The sequence below is a fragment of the Phoenix dactylifera genome, chromosome 1 (assembly GCF_051530095.1).
Source record: "Phoenix dactylifera cultivar Ajwa chromosome 1, Ajwa_hap1_PhDact_Kaust_v1.1, whole genome shotgun sequence".
In the NCBI taxonomy this organism is placed as follows: Eukaryota; Viridiplantae; Streptophyta; class Magnoliopsida; order Arecales; family Arecaceae; genus Phoenix; species Phoenix dactylifera.
Genome location: NC_143190.1, coordinates 61391289 through 61416466, shown reverse-complemented (window position 1 = coordinate 61416466; position 25178 = coordinate 61391289). Strand labels below are relative to the sequence as shown.

The window sequence follows — 25178 nt, the reverse complement described above, 5'->3', positions numbered from 1 at the left end:
TACATAACTTTCCTAGGAAAGTGGATGGTCAACCAAACATATGCACTTTGGAAATTTGTCACTTTCCCATGGTTAACCAAACATGCCAAAAGTACTTTCCTAGGTATCCTCTTCCTAGGAATCTGATTCCCAGGAATCATATTTCTAGGAGAGAAAATATTTCCCGCGAACCAAACGAGCCCTAAATGATGGGTCCGGAAAAGATCCAGGTCGCCAAGGCAAACACACATATATATATATATATATATATATATATATATATATATATATATATATATATGGATGGACGGAACTGATTAATTAAATGAGAAAACGCCGTCTAAATCCCAGTCCTCGGCCGTTTAGGTTGCATCAGGTGCAGGCGTAACTGTCGTTTTATTTTTTTTCAAGTAGACGGCCATTAAGGAGCCGCGCTCAGCCCCATGTTTCCAACTCATAGATGGCTGGCCCGGGGAGCTCCACGTCACCGGGTCCGGCCTATTTTAAAATGCACTCGCGTTTATTTTATTCCCCTCGCTTCTTTTCTTAAGCTCGGAGGGGCCAAAGAAAGTAGAACACCCTTCCACAGGAAATTAATTAAATATAAAAAATATATTTTTTTTATTTCCAAGATACATCTAAGGATGCGGTGGAATAAAATAATAAAATCTAAAAAATTATCAAACTATTCGGAAAGACACGATAAGATGTTTTCCCATTCGTGACTCGAATCGAATGCTTCAGGCGTGGGAAGAGAGAGAGAGAGAAAGGAGGAGAGAGACTCATTCGAGGTAAGTTGTCCTCCTGAAAAACCTTAGTCCTTTCCACTTATGGAAATTTTAGGGTTCCTGGACTCGCGGTTTTTTGTATAATTAATTTAGGTGCAGCGGCGCGAGTCGAGCAGAGTTCGATCGCTCAAGTTCGAATGATATCGGATTTGCCGGTTTCTTGCGTGAATTTTCGCTCGTTTTGGTGCGGTCTGGACAGTTAGGGTTCGGCTTGGCTTCTTTTTTTCTTTTTTCTGCCTTGATTCCTTCTTTATAACGGTTTTCTTCATCTTAATCTCGCTTTCCTTTCATTCTAATTCTGTATGATTACAGTCTTATTTTTTTTCTTAATCAAGTAAATGGATTCATCGAACTTGGATTTTTCCGCGGTGCAGTGGAATCGGTAATCCAATGCTCCGATTGCTGGCATTTGAAGCGGAGTTGGAGAATTTTCTGGTGGTTAAAAGATCTCTCCTTTCTAACTGTTTTCTTTTCGGCACTGGCTTTAACTGTGTTCTATCCGGAATTTTCTAAGAAATGTTAGCCTTTTGATATAGTTCTGGCTATTGTTTTTGGGTTTTTTTTATTCATGCTTAACAAACCTAGGAACGGATGATATAGTTGATTTCTTTTGGGTTGTTCATTTGCCTATTGCTTTAAAGCTGCTCAATGTATTGCTGAGGTCCTTTCTATCTTTGTTTGATAGCTAGATCTATGTTAGGTTTTTGCCGTGCATGCGATATGTACAGATAAAAAGTGGTACGGGGTTTTTGAGGAAGCCGGGGATTTCAGTTACAGTTCATGCAACTATGGATTCTTTTAAGATTATGTTTAGCCCATCTGGTTCCTGAAGTTTGCCCAACTTATTCAGTTCAAGTTCTCCGTTTGAACCACATGGAAGGGAATGCTGAAATGAGTGAGACCATGGAGAGCTCAATGGATGCTACTCACCTGAAAAGGAAAGAGAATGATCAGCCACAGCAACCAGATAGCCACAATGCCTTGCAAACAGCTGCTCCAGTTATCTCTCGACAAGTTGTTTGGCCTGAAGGTTTCTCTTTGCTGCATTCACCTGAGATGTTTCTAGAAACTTTAGCAGGAAAAAATTTAAGTTGCAGTACAGCTTCGCAATCTGGGTCTGAGCCACTTGGGGAAAGCCCTCGCTCTTCAAATGATCCTGGAGTGATGGTGGAAGAGCTGACTCTGAAGAACTACAAGAATCCTAACCTGTCTATTGGTGGCAGCTCTGGTAGTGGAGAAAAACCACTTGTTAGGAAAGGTCTATGGCAAAATTTTACGAGGCTTGCAGGTGGACTGAGAGATGTGGCACCCAAAGAATCATTGACAACGGGCCATCAGCAGGATGCAGGGAAAATCATTCAGTCCCCACCTGGGGTTCAGAATCCTCTGCCATGCACACAATTGGACCCAAATAATTCCAAGCTCTCAGAACATTTGGCTGAAGGTGATAACCACATGACCTCAAACACTGCCCTGACAAGATCGCCTTGCGGGATCCGGACTAAGGTCTTATCTGCACCAGGTTTTCCACATTTTTTGGTCAAGAACTCCTTGAAGGGTAAAGGGGTTGCATATAGATATCAAGGAACTTATCATTCCCCTGGCATGATGATCCGAAGTCAAAATATTGAAAAGCCTAGTGGCAATGTTGAAATAGTTTCTAATTCATCACGTAGACCCAGTGCAAAAGTAGATGGTATGGCGCTTTTCGCTGGCCGCAGTTGTGGGGTTTCAATTTCTCATGATGATGGAATTAGCTTGAGGGAATGGCTTAAAGCCAAGCACAAAAAGATAAACAAGATTGAGAGGCTGCATATCTTTAAGCAGATCCTGGAGCTTGTAGATAGTTCCCACGCTCAAGGACTTGTTTTACAGCATTTACGGCCATCATATTTCATGATAATGCCTTCAAATCAAGTTAAATACATTGGCTCTTTTGTCCCCCAAGGTCAGATGGAGCAGTTGTCAGGCTCAGTAAGTCAAGATTTTCATCCTTTGGAATATCACTTGAAAAGGAAAGGGTACATGGAACAGAATAAAGAGGCCCACGAAATTTCTCTGTCAAAGCATCAGAAACTTAATGAGCACCATAGTAGCAGCATGCAGCATCATATTTATCCTTCTGGTGCTGGCTTGAAAGGAGAAGATCATGGTGGAGAAATTGATGTTATTATTTCCAGAGAAAGAAATTCTATGTGTGATTTAATGGAACAAGTAGGATCTGGGGAAGCATATGACACTTGTAACCTATCCTGCAGTCCAAGTGTATCCAGTTCCAGAACCCAGCAGTCAATAGCTGAAGTTTTGAAGCTGGAGGAGAGGTGGTATGCGAGTCCAGAGGAGCGAAATGACAGTATATGCCCCTTTTCCTCGAACATCTACAGTCTTGGGGTTCTTCTTTTTGAGGTGCAAAGAAGGTTTACTATGTGTCAAATCCTTTTGATACTTTATATTTTACTAAAGTGCAAGCCCACCAATGTTTTAGATATATTCTGAATTATCATGTGATGGAATTTTTGAGATTATTCTTAATTATACATGCATGTAGTCCATAGAGTACTACATATTTACATATTCTTCGTATCTTTTGATCCATCTAAATCCATAGTTATGTGTCTGTCGGTCTTATAGAGGTCAATCAGTCAGACATGCCATTTCTTTTATTTTGTTTTGGGTCTATATTGTTGCAATTTGCTCTTCTCTAATGAATTAAGTTGGTTTGCATTGGGCGAAAGCATTAGAAGATAATGAAGGGAAAAAAAGAAGATTTAGAAAGGTTACTAAAAAATAAATATGATTCTTTTGCATAAAAATAAGACCATAGTGTGAATTGGTTCACGCCCTACCAGTGTGTGATAGCCATCAAAATTAGGTTTTAGACACATATGTATATGTATTTCCAGCATACTGTATGCCTCTATGTAACCCATATTACCATTTGCTTTATGTAGTGTTGTTTGGCACAATGTTCTGAACTTGTTGACCTGGATCAAACTGCTGTGGTGTCTGGGTTGCCGGTTTCTGGTTCAACTGTGGGTCAACCGCAATTTGACTGGTTGAGATAAATATGTGATTTGTAATATTCTCCTTTCCCAAATACCCAACAACCAGTTTCCTCCCAATTCGAAATCTGATGGATGCGGTGCCTTTGATCCCATATCATCTGGGTTGAACGGTCCAACTAATTAACCTGCCGGGTAAGATAAATATATGATTTCTAATATTCCCCTTCAAAATCTGATGGATGTGGTGCCTCTGATCCCATATCATTTGGGTTGAATGATCCAAATAATGAACCTGCCGGGTCGAATGGTGGTATTGATTCAGTACTTTTCTTGGTACACTACAACCAATAATTCAGAATTTCCAGAGGCCTTTTTTTAATGAAGACTCATGATACATGTAGCTTGGGAATCCAAACTGCTCGTTATCAGCTACAATAGTTAATATGTCTAAAAACTGCAAATCTCTATATGAACAGTTTATCATGCATTTTTTCGCCTCAACTCTATTTATGCCATTTGTTTTGTTGACACTTGTTTCATAGGTAAAATAACTTCCACATCATAGGAATTGAATTTGATACGCCAACTCTCTCTCTATTAATATGATTTTTTTCTTCCTTTTCAGCTCTTTTGCTATTTTGAAACATGGGAAGTGCATTCTGCTGCTATGTCAGATCTTCCCCATAGGATTCTTCCTCCAATTTTTCTATCAGAAAGTCCTAAGGAGGCCGGTTTTTGTCTTTGGTTACTGCATCCAGTGCCTTCGTCTCGTCCAAAGTCAAGGTAAGTTCCTGCTGATATAATTATTGATATACATGAATGAAAATACAATTTATATATTGTGACAATATTTTGTACATGTGTTTCTAATGAAAACTGCTGCAAAAGCCTTTCCCATGAAGTCTTTCATGTTTGACAATCACGACCTTTATTATGCTTCTCTTTTTCATTTAGGCATAGATTTACTAAAGGCTGCAAGAAACTAATTTTCTATTTTCTTTTTCTAGTATTTTGATGCTATAATAATCATGACTAATAATTTGAGGTTCACGAGCATATTATATTTAAATAAATTATTTAGTGAAATCATCCCTCTTGGTGGACTTGAATTTCATTCTCGAATGTAATGTAAAGAAAAGTCAAAGGCTTTTTGACAGCCTAGGCTTGTGAGAATGGAATGAAATGCACACGACTCATCTCTAAATCATGAAATTTAATCTAGTCCAATGGAGAAGTAAGAAGTGGGGAAATATCTCATGAGCCAGAGGCTAAAAGTTGAAACTGCAACATTATTCCCTAATTGCTAATATGCGGAGCCTAACTTGTCGCATCTGCTTGAGTTTCACTTTGTGGCATCATATTCATGGAATGCAAAGGCATTACCATCCTAGATTCTAGATTTTTTTTCCCAAAAAAAAGTCAATTTAATGCAGTCAGCATTCCTGCTTTGGCAAAGGCCATTACATTGTCATGTTTGGTAATCAGTAATTTTTTTTTTGAGCAAGCAAGCATGATGATGTTTTCCTGATTTGTACTATCCTTTGCTATTGTCAAATTAAAATTGATGGTCTCATTAACATATATTGGCTTAAGGGCTTGAGATATTTCTCACACAACACTAAACTCCATATGATGTCCAAGATTTCGTAGTTTTTGCTGAAGATTCTTTCATAGACATAGCCTAAAGGATGTTAGATCCTTCATTTTTCGGCTGGGACGTACTCCATCTGAGATGTGCCTATTTTTGTTCTTTTCATTAGATGCCATATGATCTTCAAGATTATAAAAAAGCCAGAGATTTACCCTTTATTTAGGAGAAGACAAGAAAGACCTTAAGGTTCAAGAGTGTGTTGGTAGAGAAAGGAAATACCCAAGGTAAGTTATAAACTTGAAATTACAACAGTAGGGGACCATCATAAGCAACTGCAGATAAAAAGTGGGCCACCATGGTGCCATTCGACCATATTTAGTGCTTTAATATTTCTGGAGACTATTTGTGAGCACATTGTTCTTGATCATTGGCTGGTGTTAGGCAAGAGCCTTTGACTGGTCAACCGGCCACCAGGCAATAGAAGCCATCTACATATGGGAGGAGGATGAATCAACAGTTAATAAGTTATAACAGTAAGCAAATAACTGACAGAAAAAGCTACACTAAACTAGTCAGTGGACTGCACACCTATGTATCCAATATTTTGCCTCACTTTCCTTTCCATCAAAACCCTCTAGTTTCAGGAGAGCAAGCCACATTTTGTAAGCTTACCGAAACATGTTTTGATGGACAGCATGCCTATGTATCCAACATTTTGCCTGCCTCACTCCCTTTCCATCAAAACCCTCTAGTTTCAGGACAGCAAGCCACATTTTGCATCCTTACTGAAACATGTTTTGACTAGGCACTCTTTGAACCCATGTATATGTCCATCCCATAAAAGTGGTAATTGCTAGACAATGCTGTCAAGCCCATTAGCAAGCAGAACTTGTTAGCGCTCTCTTGATCCACTTAGTTCACGCACACACTATTGGCTTCCAAGATTCAACTAAAACCTGGAGAGATCATGGTGTCATTCTGGTGCATTCTATGCAATTTAAGAGGTAACATGGACAGTGAACAGTGGCATTGGGCTAATCTAACTCATGCACAAGGAACATATATGAATTGTGTTTTGGCTAAAAGCTTAGGAAAAGAAATTTGTACAAGAAGTTAGTATGGTAGAGTATGTCTTGGTGGCAAATGCATGGTCCTCAGTATTTTGAAATGCCTATTCCAGGCAATGCCCATTACTAATCAATAGGAGTAAATAATTAGATAGATCTATGCTACCAAATGGAAACATATCTTACCCATGATGACTTGTTTACTTTTTTTTGTATAGAGGGCCCAAACTCAAAGGAGGCCTTCCTTTGTTTATCTGTTTTAAATTCTTTTTTTTTCTTCAGCGTATAATGGTGCTAGTACAATAAGAATTACCACTATGTATCTGTCCACAGGGATTTTGCATCGTAATATGCAGTAACCTCATTTTCTTATTTAAATTTCCTCTTCCACCTTGAGATCATTCTTGAAAAAAAATATGACCAACTCTTGATTTGTATATATGTATGCATGTATAACTATGTCCATGTGTATGTGTATTAGCGTCTGCTGGTATAATTTTACATATGGCATCTAAATCAGATTAAGAAGGGGATATCTTTTTTCCTCCTTTCCATGAATTTGAAGTGTCATTTTAGTCTGAATTGTACACTGAAGTCATCCTCTGATAATTGGTGCTTCTCTTTTTCTTTTGCCAGGGATGTGCTGCTATGCGATTTAATATCTGAAGGTAGAGATTTATCATCCTTAGATCACTCATCAGCAGCTGTTGATGAGAAAGATGCAGAGGCAGACTTGTTGTTACATTTCCTCTCATCTTTGAAAGAACAAAAAGAGAAGCGGGCTGCCAAGTTAGAAGCAGATCTTGAATGTTTAAAAGCAGATGTTGAAGAGGTTGAGAGAAGACATTTATCAAGAGCTGATTTTGTTTCTGATGGCAAAGATCTGTTACATAACTTCAGTGATATCTCAGATATGTACCCTTGCAAAGAACCTGTACATGTGGAGGATATATCTAGGATGTCCAAGTCAAGTATTTATCAGGCGAGGTTGATGAGGAATATGGACCAACTTGAAAGTGCATACTTTTCCATGAGGTCCAGAGTTGAGATGTTGGAAACTAATGCTCCAACACGTTCAGATATTGATGTTCTGAAGATTCGTGATAAATGCTATGGATTTGAGAATGGTACTGACATGATGAAGGAATCAACTGATTGTCTTGGAGCCTTTTTTGATGGTTTATACAAGTATGCTCGATATAATAAATTTGAAGTGCGTGGAAGTTTGAAGAATGTAGATATCCTTAACTCTGCAAATGTTATTTGTTCATTGAGTTTTGACCGGGATGAAGACTATTTTGCTACTGCCGGGGTATCAAAGAAAATAAAGATTTTTGAGTTTAATGCTCTTTTAAATGACAATGTTGATATTCATTACCCCTTAATTGAGATGTCGAGTCGATCCAAGCTCAGCTGTGTCTGTTGGAATAACTATATCAAGAACTATTTGGCTTCAACAGACCATGAAGGCGTAGTTCAGGTCTGTATTCCTTATGCTGATGTGATTGTTCATTTTAGTCGTATAACTCTGTTCATACTATTTCTAGCTTACCTTGGTTAGTTACTCTGGTATATAGCTTTAATTTTCACTCCAAATTTATACTTATGAGTAAGGTTCGCCGTACCGGTACCGAACCCCGTACCGGTGCCGCACTAGTATAGGCGTACCGAGTGTCGGTACGGTACCGTACGCTCGGTACCGACCGTACCGACATTGGTGTACCGATACCGGTACCCATCGGTACGGGTACGGTACGCTCGGTACCGACCGGTACAGCGAACCTTTATGAGCATGCTTTGCTGTGTCGGTACGGGGCCCCGGACCGGTTGCCTGGTGGCATCAGGTCGGTACGAGGCCCGGACCGGTTGCCTGGCGGCACCAGGTCGGTATGGGCCTGTACTGTGCCAGGCCTGTATCAATACAGTAGAGGAGGCAGGGGAGAGGGTGAACGAGAGAGAAAAAGAGAGAAGGGGGAGAGAGATTTTTAGCAAAAAAAAGGGGAGAGATGGAGGGAGAAAGGAGGGTGGTGGAGGCTGGCGAAGGGACGGCGACCCTAGCAGGAGGCGGAGGAAGGCTCTGTGACCAGGTTTTCTGTTTCGTTCGAAACAGGGGCCCGGGCTTCTTTTTAATTTTGCGATTCTTAAGTGAAGTTGGCAAATCGCCTCTTTTTAATTTCACGATATTTAAGTGAAGTCGGTAAGCGATTTGCCGACTTCATTTAAAAATTGTGAAATTAAAAAAGCGGCCGGACTCGTATTTCAAACGAAATAGGAGATCCGGCTGTGGAGCTCGGAGGAGCATCCTCTGCGCAGCTCGCCAGCCTCCACCTCCCTCTCTTCCTCTCCCTCTCCATCCCTCCCCTGCCCGCTCTCTATTTTTCTCTCTTTCCTTCTCCTCCTCCTCCGGCAATGGGTTTCGTTTTCGTTACTGTAACCGTCCTGGTATGCCGCCGAGATGGCTTGATACGACCGGAACGTCCGATTCGGGATGGTTCTACTGACCTTGCTTATGAGTAATGATCTATATCCTCATAATTATAGCAGCATCTTTTTTTAACCAACTTGCTTGATGTGGAATTGATGGATAATATTGAGAGTTTTTCAAAACTATCCTTGTTTTCTGAAAATGAAGAGTAAATCTAGTTATTTGGGCAGAGGCCTGTGATTTACTGCATAAAAAAATTGTATTGTTTCATAGAAGTGTCAATGTTATTAGGTTGCATTCACTATTCACTAATTCAAAGTATATGCGAAGAATTTGATTTCTCGAAGTTTGACTTCTGGTGAAGGTGTTACAAGTGTCAAACCTTATTTGGAAGTTTAAATTAAGTGAAAATGCACAATGATTTTCCATAATTGTAACCATCAGGTTTGCCTCCCAAATATCTGGGTTAGCTTTATGAGACCTCATTTGCCAATTATGCCTATGGAGGGACACCTTTGATGTTTTTGCGAGCTTAATATGTATCATACATCCTGAAGATCTAATGCTGATTGGATTTCCTAATGTGGTATGTGTTTTCTTTGGCTGTAGAATTGTCCAACACTTGCTATCGTCATACAATACTTGTTTGAATATATCAATTTGTCTTTCTAGATTTAGTACTGTTGATATTAGTTCAGTTAATGTGATGGCGGATTGTCTAATAAGAAATCTAGCTGCACCTTATAGAAACTAGAAAATTTTATTTTATTTGGGAGTTAGAAAATTTTATTTTTATGTGGACTCTAGAACTTGAATTTTATGAGGACTCTGGTATTTTATTTCTATGTAGACTCTTATTGGAGATTTAGGTTGTCTATATAAATCCATTGCTATGTTAATTGACAATGTAGTTTGAATTATTGAAATTTGAGAATATAGAATATTGAGTTGCTTTCTCCTCTCTCCTCCTTTTGTCCTGTGTCAATTTGGTATTAGAGCAAACTTCGACCCACCACCACAGCCATAGTATCTCTGCTGCTCTTCTCCATCTCTCTCATGCCCGTCCACCCATAGCATCGGCCCGAGATTCCCGCTCTAATCTTAACGGTCACATCGCCTTATCGCATATGATTGGCTCCGTTAGGTCCACCTCCATCGGATCCCTCCCCATAAAAAAAACAAAAAAAATTGTTCCCCTATCTTTTTCACTGATCCCCCATTTTTCCTTGGTCCCCATCTCCATTTCGACCATTGGCGGCTTGCCACCCCTTCGTTGGAGCCCTCTTGCTCCCAACTATGTTGCCATCCTCCGCAAGCCGCCCCACTGGATGAGAACATCCCCAAGGAGGCTGTCCGCCATGAACATCGACGAGTTCTCCAACTTGTCTCCATCGCTCGCGAGTGCCTCCTGCTCGAGCTCCTCGACGGTTCCGTGGCTTTGCTGCCGGTCATCACCATCTCCCAAATTGAGGCTTTCCTCCTAAGGACCATCGACCTTCACCCTTACTCTCAACCTCCAGAAGCTCATCGCCGTCTAGTGCCTGATCATTGCCAATCTTCGCCGCTAAGAGGCCTCCGCATTGTCCCCAGCCTGAACTCCACCGACAACTGCCGGTCATCACTGTGAGGCATGCTGCCTAGGGCCTATGGCTTCGGATCGAAGTCGTGCGAGGAAGGAAACCTGCCCTAATGGATCTGGGTTCAGATCCAGATCCAACTAGAGCCACTGACCTAGATCTGACATGTTTTATTTAATCCAGCCATGCCAGCATAATTTGACATGTCATTGGTGCCCCACCAGTGCTGACTTAGTGTGGTCTGATGCCCACTATCCTAATCAACAATGCCACACCATTACGGCCATGTCAGCTTCCTTTGCCGCATCATTGCCAAGTCCCATGTTGATGTTGCTGCAACATTAGTGCCACATCAGCGGTCCTTGCTACATCAGCATTGCAGAATTTTTCAGAAACTTGTTTCTAGATAATTTCGACGTGTTGATTTTGTTTGACATGTTTCTATTGATTCTGCCTCTATCATGAGGTTTTCTTCGCTGGAAGGTAAAGTAGTAGTTTAAAGCGCTCTTTGTGAGGTAAGATCTTTTCTTTTGAGAGCTTGATTTATATTTGTTTGATTGGGTAATTAGTAAATTACTTTAGTTCCAAGTTTAATTTTATCTCTTTTTTCCACAAAATAATCTATATTCTTGTTCGTTGCACCTAACCCTTATTTGCATCTAGTGTTCTTGTTTGTTACATCTAGCCTAGTTTCTGGACGAGCATATCATTTGCATTATACTTACTAGTCTTGTGTGTGCACATCGTAATAGCTTAGGATTCTTAATTACTTATTGCAATTTTAAGTCTATCTTTGTACATGCCATGACCAGGAATAAATAGAGTGACCACCTATCCATTATGGACCAAACTACAACAGATGTCGTTTCCTCCACTTACACAACACAATTTAACCCTCAAGCCTTTGTAAACGTAATAGACCAGAAAGTTGAATGAACGAGTCAACAATATGAGCGATTGAATTAGTAGGTAGCTCAAGCCCTAAGAGTTTTAGCATTAAAGCAAAAGTCTGATAATCCATAAGAGGTTGAGGATCAGGTAGTAGATTTCATAAGATATTCTGGATATGAGAGAGAGTTGGAGGATGATTTAGAGATGACCACCATTATAATGTAGTGAGATGTGTTTTGTCTATTGCCGTGGATAGTGACGAATGGAAGCATGCTAGTAATTTTTCTCACCTTCATTAGATGCAATGAGAGAACTGCTATGTTGGTCATTGATGGGAGTAGGACCATGAATGTGGTTTCTAAGACTGCTATAGCTAGATTGAACCTTAAGGTAGAGCCACACCCTAAGTCTTTTAAGGTAGCCTAGGTTCTTAAGACAACCTTTCTTGTGACTAAGAGATGTTTAATGCTCATTAAAATGGAAGATTATGATGATAAAGTGTATTGTGTTGTGTTACTTGTGGATGTAACAAATATTTTGTTAGGACGCCCGTGGTTTTATGTCTTAGATGTGGCAAATCATGGTAGGGAGAACATCTATGTGTTTAAGTATAAGAGCAAAAATATCATTTTGATCCTTGCCAAACTCGCAATTAAGGAATCTAGACATAAGAATAAACCACCCCCTCAGGTTTGTGTTAGGAAGGATATGTATATTTTGAACCATAGAGCTTTCAAAAAAGAGACTCTGAATAGTAAATGTTGGTTAGCAATTATATCTAGACAGGTTCCTTTTGAGTTCGCTGAGCATAAGTCTGAGTTCCCTATTGAGATATGTGACTTGTTAGTTGAGTTCCCCGATGTCGTGCCAAACAAGCTTTCTAGTGATTTGCCACCAGTGAGGGATCTCCAGCATGCCATAGATTTGGTCCTATGTTTTCAATTACTTAACCTTCCCCATTATAGATTGAACCCCAGAGAATGTGAGTGGAAGAGCTTCTAGCTAAGGGTTTTGTTAGGCATAGTCAGCCCCTGTGCCATTCTTGCCCTCTTGATCCCAGATAAGGATGGATCTTGGAGGATGTGTATAGACGGTAGAGCCATTATCAAGATCACAATCAAATATAGGTTTTCTATACCTAGACTTGGGGACATTGTTCATCGTACCGGCTCGAACCAAGCGGCATGGGATGTACCATACTGTATTGATTCGGTATCAGTACCTAGTATGGATGGCGTACTGATATTCGGTACGCTGAAAAGACTCCGCAAAATACCGACATAGTGCTAGTGTGGCACCAGTACGGGGTCCGGTACCGAGACGACGAACATTGTGATGAGGACCCCATCAAATTTCACCGTGGCGGCCCCAAGCCAAGTGAGATTCGCCGTATGCACGAAGGCTTGGATGAGTACATCTTCGGCGGAGGGACATTTCAGGCAGTTGAGTTCCTTGGAGGCTAGCCCAAGCCTGGCTGAATCAAGGGCAGCCCCAGCGAGCGCAGCCCAAACGCGCCCGCCCGCATCGACAGGCCAGCCCGTATGCGCGCTCGAGCACCAAACTCCGCACGCGCGTCATTCAAATTCAAATGCCCGCCACGCGCACAAGCGCATGGACCACTCCATTCAGGGGCGACAATCATGGGCGCCATTCAAATTCATATGGCCGCCATGCACGCAAGCCACGTCATCAACTGCGTGCATGGACCACTCCATTCAAGGGCGACAATCACAGGCGCCATTCAAATTCAAATGGCCGCCATGCATGCAAGCCACGTCATCAACCGCGCGCATAGACCACTCCATTCAAGGGCGACAATCACGGGCGCCTTTCAAATTCAAATGGTTGCCATTCAAATTCAAATAGCCGCCATGCGCGCAAGCCACGTTATCAACCGTGCGCATGGACCACTCCATTCAAGGGCGTCAATTATGGGCGCCCAAAATTGCAGCCTTGATGTGCGCCGGATGGAGCACTCTAGAGGGGCCAAGTGTCATCCAACAAGGACTCTTCATGAGGGTGTGATTCAAGGCTACATCATTTGAATTTATGTCCTTTCCGTTGAATATTTGAATTTGAATTTCGAATTGCTTTTGTATTAGGTCTGTATAAGAGATAGGATAGACCTAGTAGGACATCTTTTGGCATTTGTATTTCCACCTAAGTGTGTGTCGGCCTATTGGCTTGGGAGGCCTTGTGCCTATTTATTTTGGCCTTAGGTTTGTCTAAGGCTTGGGCTAGCGTTGGGATAAACCAATTCCTGCTAGATTGGGCTAGTGTCGGGATAAATCAATTCCCCACTAGATTGTTCTTGTCTTTTTTTCTTTTGGAATCAAATCAGCAAGCTTTCCTCTCATTGTGCATCTTGTGTGTGTTGATTCAACTTCGACAAACTAAGGGATAAGCTGCAGCAGTAATTCTTTGGTTGGTTCAAGGATTCCGAGGAAGAGACAACCGTCCTTCTTGTGCAAACATCGAAATAAGCTGCAACTTGTAATCACGATCTTGGACAAAGGGTTTTAAGTGTGCCGAACACCAAATCTACTCGGCGTTGCCTACATGCGGTCGAGTTTGCACTATCATTCCAAGGGCAAACACAAAGAAGGCAAGGGGACTACGTGGTGTGGAGGCGGCCGACCGACGCACCCCACCAAATTGGTGCTTTCATTGAGATCTTCGAGAGGAAGATCTCTAAAGAGTAACGCCCTACCAAGAAGAATTTCTGTTTTGGATTTGCTGTTTTAAGAGGATAAATTGGAGGCAGATCTTAGATCTATTGGTGTCTGCATTTGCAATTATTTGGATCTGTGTGGAGTAGTTTGCATACATTATATCTGAATATTTACAGTAGACTACTCGAAGCTGTTTAAAATTCTGCAAGTAGATTGAGATCTCAAAATTTCTGCATCATTATCAACTACTTGTGAATGTTGGCTTGCCATTGAAGGCGGTTGTATTGGGGGCCGATTGTGATTGCAAAGTGAAGGGCAGGTCAAAGCTTAGGCTTTGCCAAGTTCAACTAGGGATAGCATAAAGAGAGGCTACTGGTAGTACCTTATGCTATTTGATCCAACTGTTTTGCCACAGAAAATATTAGGGATAGCATAAAGGAAGGCTACTGGCAGTACCTTGTGCTATTTTTCCAACTACAGTGACTCAAGGAACTGGCATAGTCAGCCAAGGCAGGGTCGATTCATCCTTTGGGTGACGACCGCAGGTGTGTGGTAGATCTGGGAGTTAGCCAAGGCAGGGTCGGTTCATCCTTTGGGTGATATAAGCGGTCAGATCTAAGTTTGAAAATTCAAATTTTGAAATCCATCCGATCGGTGGGTGTTTGAAATTTGAAATTTAAAATTCTCCTGGAGTTTGAAATTCTGCATTTATACCGGTTTGGCACTTGGTGATTCAAATTTGGAAATCCCTCGGATCAAAGAAAATTTGCATTTTGAAATTTGACATATGAAAATCTGTCGGAGTTTGAAAAATTCTGCAGCATAAAGGGATCCATTTGAATTTTGAAAATTCTGTATATCCTAGATTTGCGGCTGAAGATTCAAATTTTAAATCTTTCAAATCAGCGGGGGATTTGAAATTTGAAATTAAGTTCGATGGTTGGAGATTAACCTCCGCAAATCAAGAAACTGCTGGACTTTAAATTCTGCACATCCTTCATTTGAATTTCGAATTTGAATCTGCTGGGTCTATTATTTTCTAAAATTCTGCATGTGTTGGAGCCTACGCTTACTTGAAATTCAGCACACTTGTGAGCCGGTTTGGATTGGATCCAGCTGGTGTTAACTTAGTGGCTGGTTAACCGCAAGAGGCGGTAGACCTACAACAGTCTAAGAGATTTTAATTGAGTCAGATTGGGTGGCAAATAGGGACTGATTTCAGCAAGGACCGAACCTTCTAGCCGTCTGAATTTTTCAGTAGTGCAGTTTGGAGATGGAGTACGGTGCAAGCTCCAACACTCACCAACGGAGGCTTGACTTCATGAAGAAAGGTGCAAACCATCCGAATAGAGGAATGGAGGCTCCCTCCAATTGGAGGGTTGATATAAGGAGAGATGGGGAAGAAAGGAGGGAGCAAGAAAAGCAGAGAAGAGAAGAAAAAAGACAAAAGAGGATAGAGAGTTGGAGTAAAAAAGAGAGAGAGGGAGCATAGGACTCATGGTGAGAGGCCTAGGTCGCATGCCTTACGGCAGGGCCAAGCAAGGGATGAAAGGGAAAACATGAGGGAAAAAACGAGGGAGAACATGAGGCGAGGAAGAATAGAAGGAAGAAGAGTGGTGTCAGAGAGATGGAGAGAGGAGACCGAGTCCGAGGAAGAGTCTTTCCATGCTCGAAGGCCTTATGGCCAAAGAGACCACATGGAGAGGAGAGATAGAAGTTACTATGATGAGGAATTAGAGTCCGAAGAGGAGCCCTTCCATGCTCGAAGGTTTGAAGGTTGGAGAGACAACATGGATAGGAGGAGAGGAGATAGAAGTCCATTTGTGGGTAGATATGAAGGACGAGTTGTTAAATCCAAAGAGTGTCGCTAGGGATCCACGGTTTCAGGTGAGGAGGCCAAGGACACCCACACTTGACTTCCCAAGTTGCAGCAGCAAGGACACCAGATCCTTGCAACCGCAGGCGACATCGAGTGGCATAGAAGGTGCTGGACACATTTGCAACCAGCAGCCCATGGAGGTCGAGAAACTTTCGGAAAGAGCATCAAGCCACCGGCAAAAAAAACATGCTGGATGATTGCAGCAAAGAGGAGGATGATACAATAGAACCTGCAACAACAAGCCATGAAGAAGCCCAACGACGTGGGGTGGCTAATGCAAGGGATTTGAAACAGGAGATCACCAAGGAGATGGAAGATCATGTTGGTGCAACACTTAGCAACAGCAACTTGCAGGCTTGTGACCATGACCAAGAGGCAGTCACCCTTGATGTCCGAACGCAATAAATCCGCAAAAGAATTGAAGCAACTGTTGATGGGGTTGCACCATTCAAGATAAAGGGACTGATCTTCTATATGCGGTATGTCCATATGCCTATTATTCCTAACTTCAGCAGGGACATATTTGGGCACTTCTCCAACCGCAAAAAAGGTGGACATCCCGGACAACTTCACTCCTACATCTAAGTAAAGCATCTTTTCTACAAGAAAGGGATGATGACTCGACAAGGGATGATCTATTGGGGCAGCATGCCGAAGGCTGTTATGGCTTAGCGGTACCTAAACCATATCCTTGAGGACGAGGATATTTTTCAAGGGAGGGGGAATAATGAGGACCCCATCAAATTTCACCGTGGCGGCCCTAAGCCAAGCGAGATTCGCCACATGCACGAAGGCTTGGACGGGTACATCTTCAACGGAGGGACATATTTCGGACAGTTGAGTTTCTTGGAGGCTAGCCCAAGCCCAGCCGAATCAAGGGCAGCCCCAGCGAGCGTGGCCCCAATGCGCCCGCCCGCATCGATAGGCCAGCCCGTACGCGCGCTTGAGCACCAAACTCCGCACGCGCATCATTCAAATTCAAATGCCTACCACACGCACAAGCGCATGGACCACTTCATTCAGGGGCGACAATTATGGGCACCATTCAAATTCAAATGGCCGCCATGCACGCAAACCACATCATCAACCGCGCATAAAGCACTCCATTCAAGGGCGATAATCACGGGCGCCATTCAAATTCAAATGGCCGCCATGCACGCAAGCCATGTCATCAACCACGCGCATGGACCACTCCATTCAAGGGCGACAATCACGGGCGCCATTCAAATTCAAATGGCCGCCATGCGTGCAAGCCATGTCATCAACCGCGCACATGGACCACTCCATTCGGGGGCGACAATCATGGACATCCAAAATTGCAGCCTTGATGTGCACCGGATGGAGCACTCTAGAGGGGCCAAGTGTCATCCAACGAGGACTCTTTATGAGGGCATGATTTAAGGCTACATCATTTGAATTTATGTCCTTTTCGTTGAATGTTTGAATTTGAATTTCAAATTGCTTTTGTATTAGGTCTATATAAGAGATAGGATAGGGCTAGTAAGGACATCTTTTGGCATTTGTATTTCCACCTAAGTGTGTGTCGGCCTATTGGCTTGGGAGGCCTTGTGCCTATGTATTTCGGTCTTAGGTTTGTCTAAGGCTTGGGCTAGCGTTGGGATAAACCAATTCCTGCTAGATTGGGCTAGTGTCGGGATAAATCAATTCCCCACTAGATTGTGCTTGTCTTCCTTTCTTTTGGAATCAAATCAGCAAGCTTTCCTCTCATTGTGCATCTCGTGTGTGTTGATTCAACTTGGACAAACCAAGGGATAAGCTGCAGCAGTAATTTCTTGATTAGTTCAAGGATTCCGAGGAAGAGACAACCATCCTTCTTGTGCAAACATCTTGATAAGTTGCAACCAGTAATCTCAATCTTGAACAAAGGGATTTTAAGTGTGCCGAACACCAAATCTACTCGGCGTTGCCTACATACGGTCGAGGCAGCACTATCATTCCAAGGGCAGACTTAAAGGAGGCAAGGGGACTACGTGGTATGGAGGCGGCCGACCGACGCACCCCACCACATTGCTTGGGGTATATATGCGACATGTTATCTATTTCTAGTTGGTACTCCAAGATCGATTTGCTTGGTGGATGACATTAGATTCACATTAGACCAGGAGATGAGTGGAAAACTACATTTAAAACTTACGCTGGCTTGTATGAGTAGTTACTCATGCCTTTTAGATTTTCTAATTCCCCTAGTACCTTTATGAGGGTTATGACATATGTCCTTCAACCATTCATAGGTAAATTTTTTGGAGTCTATTTTGATCATATTCTGGTTTATAGTAAGTCGAAAAAAGAGAATTGGATCACCTTTGTAAGGTATTTGTCACCCTTGGAGAAGCTAAGCTTTATGTTAACCGTAAGAAGTGCATTTTCCTACAAACTAATGTGCTCTTTCTAGGCTTCATAGTTACTGTGCAGGGTGTAACAGCTAATCTTGAAGAGGTTAGAGCTATTAGAGAGTGGCCTAAATCTACATATGTTTCTGAGGTCTGTAGTTTCCATGGTTTAGCTTCTTTCCATAGTCGCTTTATTAAGGTTATCGCACTATTATGGACCCCTACGACTGCCAGAGCTTTTATAGAAATTAAGCAAAAGATGACTGAGGCACCTGGTTTAAGGCATCCTGATTTTGATAAGGTTTTTGAGGCTGCTTGTGATGCTTCTAGGATAGGGATAGGTGGAGTTTTGAGCCATGAGGGACATCCCATAGCTTTCTTTCGGGAACAACATTCTCAGGTTAAGCAGAAGCATTCCACATATGACACAGTTTTATGCTGTGGTCCAAGCCCTTCGTCATTAAAGATATTATCCGTTACCAAAGAGTTTGTACTCCATCATAATCACTTAGCATTGCAGTACTTAAAACTCACAAAAAAGTTGAACTCTAAGCACACTGAGTGGGTGGAGTATTCCTTCATGCCATGAATACTAAGGTTATAGGATTTGATAGGTTGAAGGATGATTATGTTATCTTTCCCGATTTTGGTTTAATTTATCAGGAGATTAGCAGTGGTAACCATAGGGAGTATACTGACTACTTTATCCACGAGGGTTACTTGTTTAGGGCTACCAGGTTATGCATCCTATGTACTTCACTTGGGGAGTTCTTAGTTTGGGAGATACATGCAGGAGGTCTAGTTGGTCCTTTAGGAAGGGATAAGACAGTTGGCTTGGTCGAGAATAGGTTTTATTGGATGTAGCTAGGCTATTTCTTAGTGTCGTACTTGTTAGCTAGCTAAAGCTGAGGAAAAAAATGGACTTTATACCCTTTTGCCTGTGCCACGTGCTATGGAAAGATGTGCACGAACTTTGTCTTAGGATTACCTAGAACAGCCCGTGGTCATGATTCTGGCTTTGTTGTGGTTGATAGATTTTCCAAAATGGCATATTTCATTACTTGTAGTAAGACATATGGCACCTCACATGTAGGCCCAAGATCCGATCGTACCGACATACTGGTGGGCATCGGTACCGGTACTGAACCAAGCCTAACCGGTACCGTACTGGTAGGTTGGTTTCGGCCTCGATGTCTTTTTCTTGGGGGAGTTCTCACTTTTGGAACTTTTTTTGATGTTTTTATGTTTAGGTTTAAGGTTTAAACTAGATGATACATCTTATTACTTCCAAATGATTCAAATCATGAGATAAAGAACATAAAATATTTTGAAATTAAGATACAATCAATTACATACATTTAAAGTACTCTCGGATATCTAAAATCGGATCGAGTAGCGATGCTTCTCGTCGATATCCGGATCATTAGCATAATAAGAAGGCAGATCAACCCATCCCTCTAACCAAGCGACGTAGTCTTGTATGCTCAATTCCTAAGAAATGCGCGTCGGGTCATAAGAACTCGGATCTCTCGCTGAAGCTCTCAAAGCTCGCTGAAGCTCTGGCTTTGAGAGGTGTCTTATTGATAATATGGCTTGCATCAGGCTCCATCTTGTAAATAACATTACGCAGAGCATTCAGAAGTTTATCAATCATACCAATTCGATTCTTGTACTGAAACCGGAGATTCAGATAGTATGCTGCACATAGACGAGACCGTCTTAGAATAATTATACAAATGCATCCATCAGTATAATTATCAATATTATTGCTTATCTGCTAGATGCAATTTTCTACCCATTTGGGCTCCCCACCGCCGCTCAATGATGTTAATGTACTCCTGGGCATGGTCTGGATCTGCCTCCATGATCTGAGTCTTTGCTTTCTCCATCATGTGATACAGGAAGCCCATCTGGGGGTACTTTTCGCTATCCACGGTCCCTAGCACTTCATATAATGGTTTGATAGCCTTGACTATCGCAGAGGCCCGCTGCCAGAATGACTACCTTGTAACCAAGTCTTCCATCTTGCTCCCTTCAGTGCCGGCCTGGGCGTATCTACTTTGCTGCCACTCTGGACTGACAAACATCTGACGTAGGGCTCCTTTTTTTTCGATAAGACTATCAAGTGCAATGTAGTTCGTAGCAAACCGTATGAAACCTGGTTTCAGAATCTCTTTCTGACCGGAGTATTTAGCTATTGGAAAATCGCCTTCGGTTAACGCAGCCCCTAATACCGGCGGTAGCTCTGCCTCACGGGCAAACTTCCTCATCGGCGAAAGAACCCAGGTATGGTTATAAATATACCTGGTGATGCGTTGGGCTATCTCCATCGTATGCTGCACCCTTTCAATGTCTATCAGCATGAGGTCGATACAATGTGCAACACATAAAGTTCAGAAAATACGTGGTCGCCGCTGCATCAATATCTCCTCGGCCAACTTATATTGCGTGCCATTATTAGTGACGATCTGTACAATATTCTCTTCTCTTACCTGATCAATTAGCTTCTCCATAAGTCTGAGGATGTATAAGGTGTCGTGCACCTTATCTGAAGCATCAACTCACTTGTGGAAGAAGGCTTTCGCATCATAGTATGTCAGAAAGTTGATGCTTCGTCTTGTTGGACCAGTCCATCACATCAAAGTGAGCCCATTTGTGGGCCACTTGCTCTTGTAGAAGGTAATCTATTTTTTTAGCTCCTTATTGTTGTCAAGTAGCTCACTGTATATATTCTTTGGGCCTGAAGGATCAACACCGGGACCGGCAGCCTGTATGGTAGAAATGGCAGACTTGAAGTATATATTATCTGCCACATTCGCTGAATGTGGCTAAAGTGGAATCAGGATCTAATAGCTCGCCACATATCCTTCTTCTTCTCCTTCTACATTGTGTCTACCCTCTGCTGCTTCGAATCTCTGCTGGAGAAGGCATGCAGATCTACATCATGGATTGCGCTCCTGGTGGAATTTCTTCGGAAGACTTCTTTCGGCTACTAAAACTACCCAGGATAGATGCAATCTGGCCACGTCCTCTGCTCCACCAGAACCGGCGCCCGACTCGTAAAACGAGGGCCCAAATTGAGCCCAATGATTCGCCACCTCCTCCTACTACCACTTATCATTCAGGCTTGCCTGCATGGCAGCCTGGATCTGTGCCATCTCATCTGGATCCTCGACCTCCTCTGACTCTATAAAGTGATGGGAAGGTGGCTCTGCGGCTTGGCGTTCCTCCTCCGTCTTCTAGGCAATGCTCTCCTTAGCTGCTTTGATCCTAGTGAGGTTCTACCTCATCAGCAGACGGATCTCCGATGGGCAATCGGGGCACACATATACCTTATGGAAATTACCGACTAAGCGTTGCTTTAACCTGATTACCCCTCCATTAAAGCACTTACGACAATGATTGCACTGAAACTGGTGCTGTTCATTGAGCATCTTCCCATGCTCCCAGCCAATATCATGCTCTGGGGGTTGCCCTCTCCTTGATGGCTCCATTCCTACGAGGACATTAATTTATTTTTAAATTTTAAATTAATTTTAAATTATTTAATTATTTTAAATTTATCAAAAAAATTCTGCCTCCAAAATGACTTCTAAATTATGTGCAATTTACTACTATTTTTTTTAATTTTTTAATTTTTTAATTTTTTATTAAAAAATAATTTATATTTTTTTATTTTTAATTAAAATATACAATATATATATTCTAAAAAAATAATGTCACCATACGTATCGTCCATAGATCTACGACATATAAAAAATTCAAGACGAAATGGAAACATTGGGCATCATTTCCTATTTTTTGGCAATTTTTGACATTTTTTTTAAGCACATTAAAGGAAATATTAAAAAAATATAGGGGAAAGAAACCACACCTTAATTAGCCTTTGCTGATTTTTTTGGAAGGAAAACAACGCTCTCTCACCTTCTCAATATTTTTCACGCGGCCTCCGTAGGATCCCTGCTCGATCCGCCTTCCCTTTCTCTGTTGGATCCCTATTCTTTCCTTCCCTTCCTCAATATTTTTTGGACTAATTCCACCCTTTTCTTTCCTTCCTCAATTTTTTGGTTAATCCCTTTCCTTCCCTTCCCTTGCTTAGTAGTTCCCTTCCCTTTCCTTGCCTCGTCTCTGCTCCTCGTTCGGCTTTTGACCACAGCGCGTGTCAAAGTTGGTTTGCTCTTGTACTGGTGCGAATCAGTCCGGTTCGCACCGGTATGGGTATGTACCGGTGCGTACCGAGCCGGTATGCATTGGTTCAAGTACGGAACCTATCGGTTTGGAAACAATTTTATATGTTATATGGTACGGGCTGAACCGACCTGTTCCGGTCGGTTCAGCATACCTTGCATGTAGCCAAATTGTTTTTATGGGTTGTCAAGCTGCATGGGTTACCTAGTTCTCTATTGTCTAACAGGGATGTTAAGTTAGTTACTTTTGAAAGGTGCTTTGGAAATTATGTAGCGCTAGCTTGATGTTTTCCTCTGTATTCCACTTCTAAACTGATAGTCAAACCAAAACACTTAAATCTTTATTTGTGTGATTTGCTTAGATGTCTATTTGGAGACAAGAAGGGTAACTGGGAATTGGGGCTACCTACTGCTAAGTTTGGTTATAATAACTCTGTTCATAGGTCTACGGGTAAGAGCCCATTTCAGTGTGATTATAGATATCAACCCCGTACCTCTATTGATCTTGTTCCTTTGCTTCCCGATATTTGTGTTTTTAAACCTGCAGAAAATTTTGCCCAACACATGCATGACTTGCATATAGAGATTAGGTGCAAAATTGCAATGAGTAATGCTGATTATAAATTTGCTGCTGATGTGCATCGTAGGGCTAAGGAGTTTGATGTAATAGATAATATCATGGTTTGCATTGATCCCATACGTTTGTCTAAAATTTTCTTCATGAAATTGCATGCCCTAGCTATTGGCTCATTCCCCATTATTAGAAAACTTGGACCTTCTGCATATCTACTTGATTTACCTGATCATATGAATATTAATCTTGTTGTCAATGTGGAGGATTTATTACCTTACCGAGATACCTTTGAGCCTTCTGCTTTGCTATCTAGGGATCCTGCAGGTACTTCAGTTCCTAAGGCGCAGACGCTACATTTTTATCAGCAGAGAGATGAAATTGAAACAGTTTTGGATGATGTGATTGTTACTTCTTTTGGAGGAGGTTGCTATCATGATCTTATCCAAAGAAAAGGCAGCCCTTCATCTAATGCATCTTGCATTACAACGAACGAGTTTCGTGCCTTGGATCTGGAGCTTCTCGAGTGGTACTTGCAGTCAAACTCTTTGGAGTCGAGTTCTTTCGAACCCTGGAAGTATGACGAAGGACCGTCTAATAAGAAATAGGTGCACTTCTATTAAGCGGAAATATAGAAATTAGAAAATTTTATTTTATTTGAAAATTAAAATAATTTATTTTTATATGGACTCTAGGACTAAAATTTTATGAGAACTCTAGTATTCTATTTCTATGTGGACTGTTATTAGGGTTTTGGGTTGTCTAAATAAACCCATTACTGTGTTAATTAAGAATACAATTTATGTTATTGAAATTTGAGAATGTAGAATATTGAGTTGCCCTCTCCCTCTTCACTTCTCTTCCCTCTTCTCTCTCCTTTCTTTTGTCCTGTGTCATGATCTTATGTTCAAGTGTAAGCGCAGTGCATCAGTTCACATGTGCTCCTAGAATTATTAATATAGACTTCATAGAAACTTAAGAATTAAAATAATAGAGTCTGCTGGGTTGAGGTTTTATCAACATGTTCAAATCATCTCAGTATTAGTCTCACACCCCTTCTCTTTGTGATATCATGGCTGGATCTTCACCAAAATTGGGAGTTTACAACTTTGTACTTATTTTAGAGGATCATAAGATTAAGAGCAGAAAGCAATTGCAATGTTTAATATCGAAGAGAACTATTAAGCTTTGGGTCATAGTACATTTGTACCGATGTTGTACATGAATGCTTTCAGTCTTAATGTATCATCCCATTTCCATATAGCTGATAATCTTGTATTTTGGAGAGAAGCATATTAACATGTAAATAAAAGGCAACGTGTCGATGCAGGCCATTGGTATGCTGTCACTTGCATTCAGCACCAATCTATCTGGGCATGGCTGTTAGACCTGTCCGGTTAGAGTCAGTGCAAATTGAAAGAATCTGGATGGTTCAAGATTGAACCACATAGCTGATGTTTTTCTTTCTCCATATCCCTGTATATTCTTCTTCACTTCTCTTTTCTTGTTTTCCATGCTCTGGAATTTCCACACAATTAGGATCCAACCCGGATTGATGATAGAAATTAGGACTTATAATTTGTGTGGACATGAAGGATTCCAGTTCCATTCCTGTGTCTTTGTATGTAGCAGTTAACAATAGTCAACGAAAATTATTAGTAGTCGAAGCTGGGGCATATGGTTGAAAGCATATTCGTCACTTTGTACAGGAAACATACCAATGAGTGATGGTTTGAGAACATAAGAATGATGGTTATGTCACCTAAAAATCGCGGTGTCAGTGAAATAGGGAGTGTCAGGCAGTGACCATCATCATGTGCCATGCTGAAACCAAAGAGAAAAAGACTTAATAGTCCATCTTTAATTAAAATTGAAACAAAGGACTTGATAGGTGTTTTGATTGGCGCTGGTACTAGCACAGCATGAACTGGCACTTGCAACTCTCATTGTGTCATTAATGTTCATTTGAAAACATTGTATGCTTTTAATATGGGGAAAGAAAAAATAGTATTGACTTGTTTTTAGTTTGTGCCTTAAAGGTTTGCAAGAGTTATCTATTAAACTCATGCCAAATCTCTATTTACACAGTCATTTTCCATGTCTAATTTATATATCCAATGCAATAAATCTCCCAACTTATCAACTGGTGGTCCAAGCTGCTTCCTTCGCCGCACTACCTTGTGTAGGAATTTGGC

General features: G+C 41.5%; 1 protein-coding gene across 10 annotated transcripts in view; it reads left to right on the top strand.

Annotated features, from left to right (window-relative positions):
* The first annotated feature begins 499 nt into the window (after positions 1-499).
* LOC103713473 (protein SUPPRESSOR OF PHYA-105 1-like) overlaps positions 500-25178 on the top strand; it is a 28231-nt gene continuing 3552 nt past the window's right edge. The window contains exons 1-5 of one of the 10 annotated variants that reach the window (XM_088708710.2): positions 500-770; positions 861-965; positions 1618-3173; positions 4398-4555; positions 7067-7910. In XM_088708710.2, coding sequence (XP_088564836.1) covers positions 905-965; positions 1618-3173; positions 4398-4555; positions 7067-7910 — 2619 coding nt within the window. In that variant the 5' untranslated portion in view covers positions 500-770; positions 861-904. The other 9 variants (XR_016397874.1, XM_008800416.5, XM_026807121.4 and 6 more) reach the window with 9 other exon arrangements.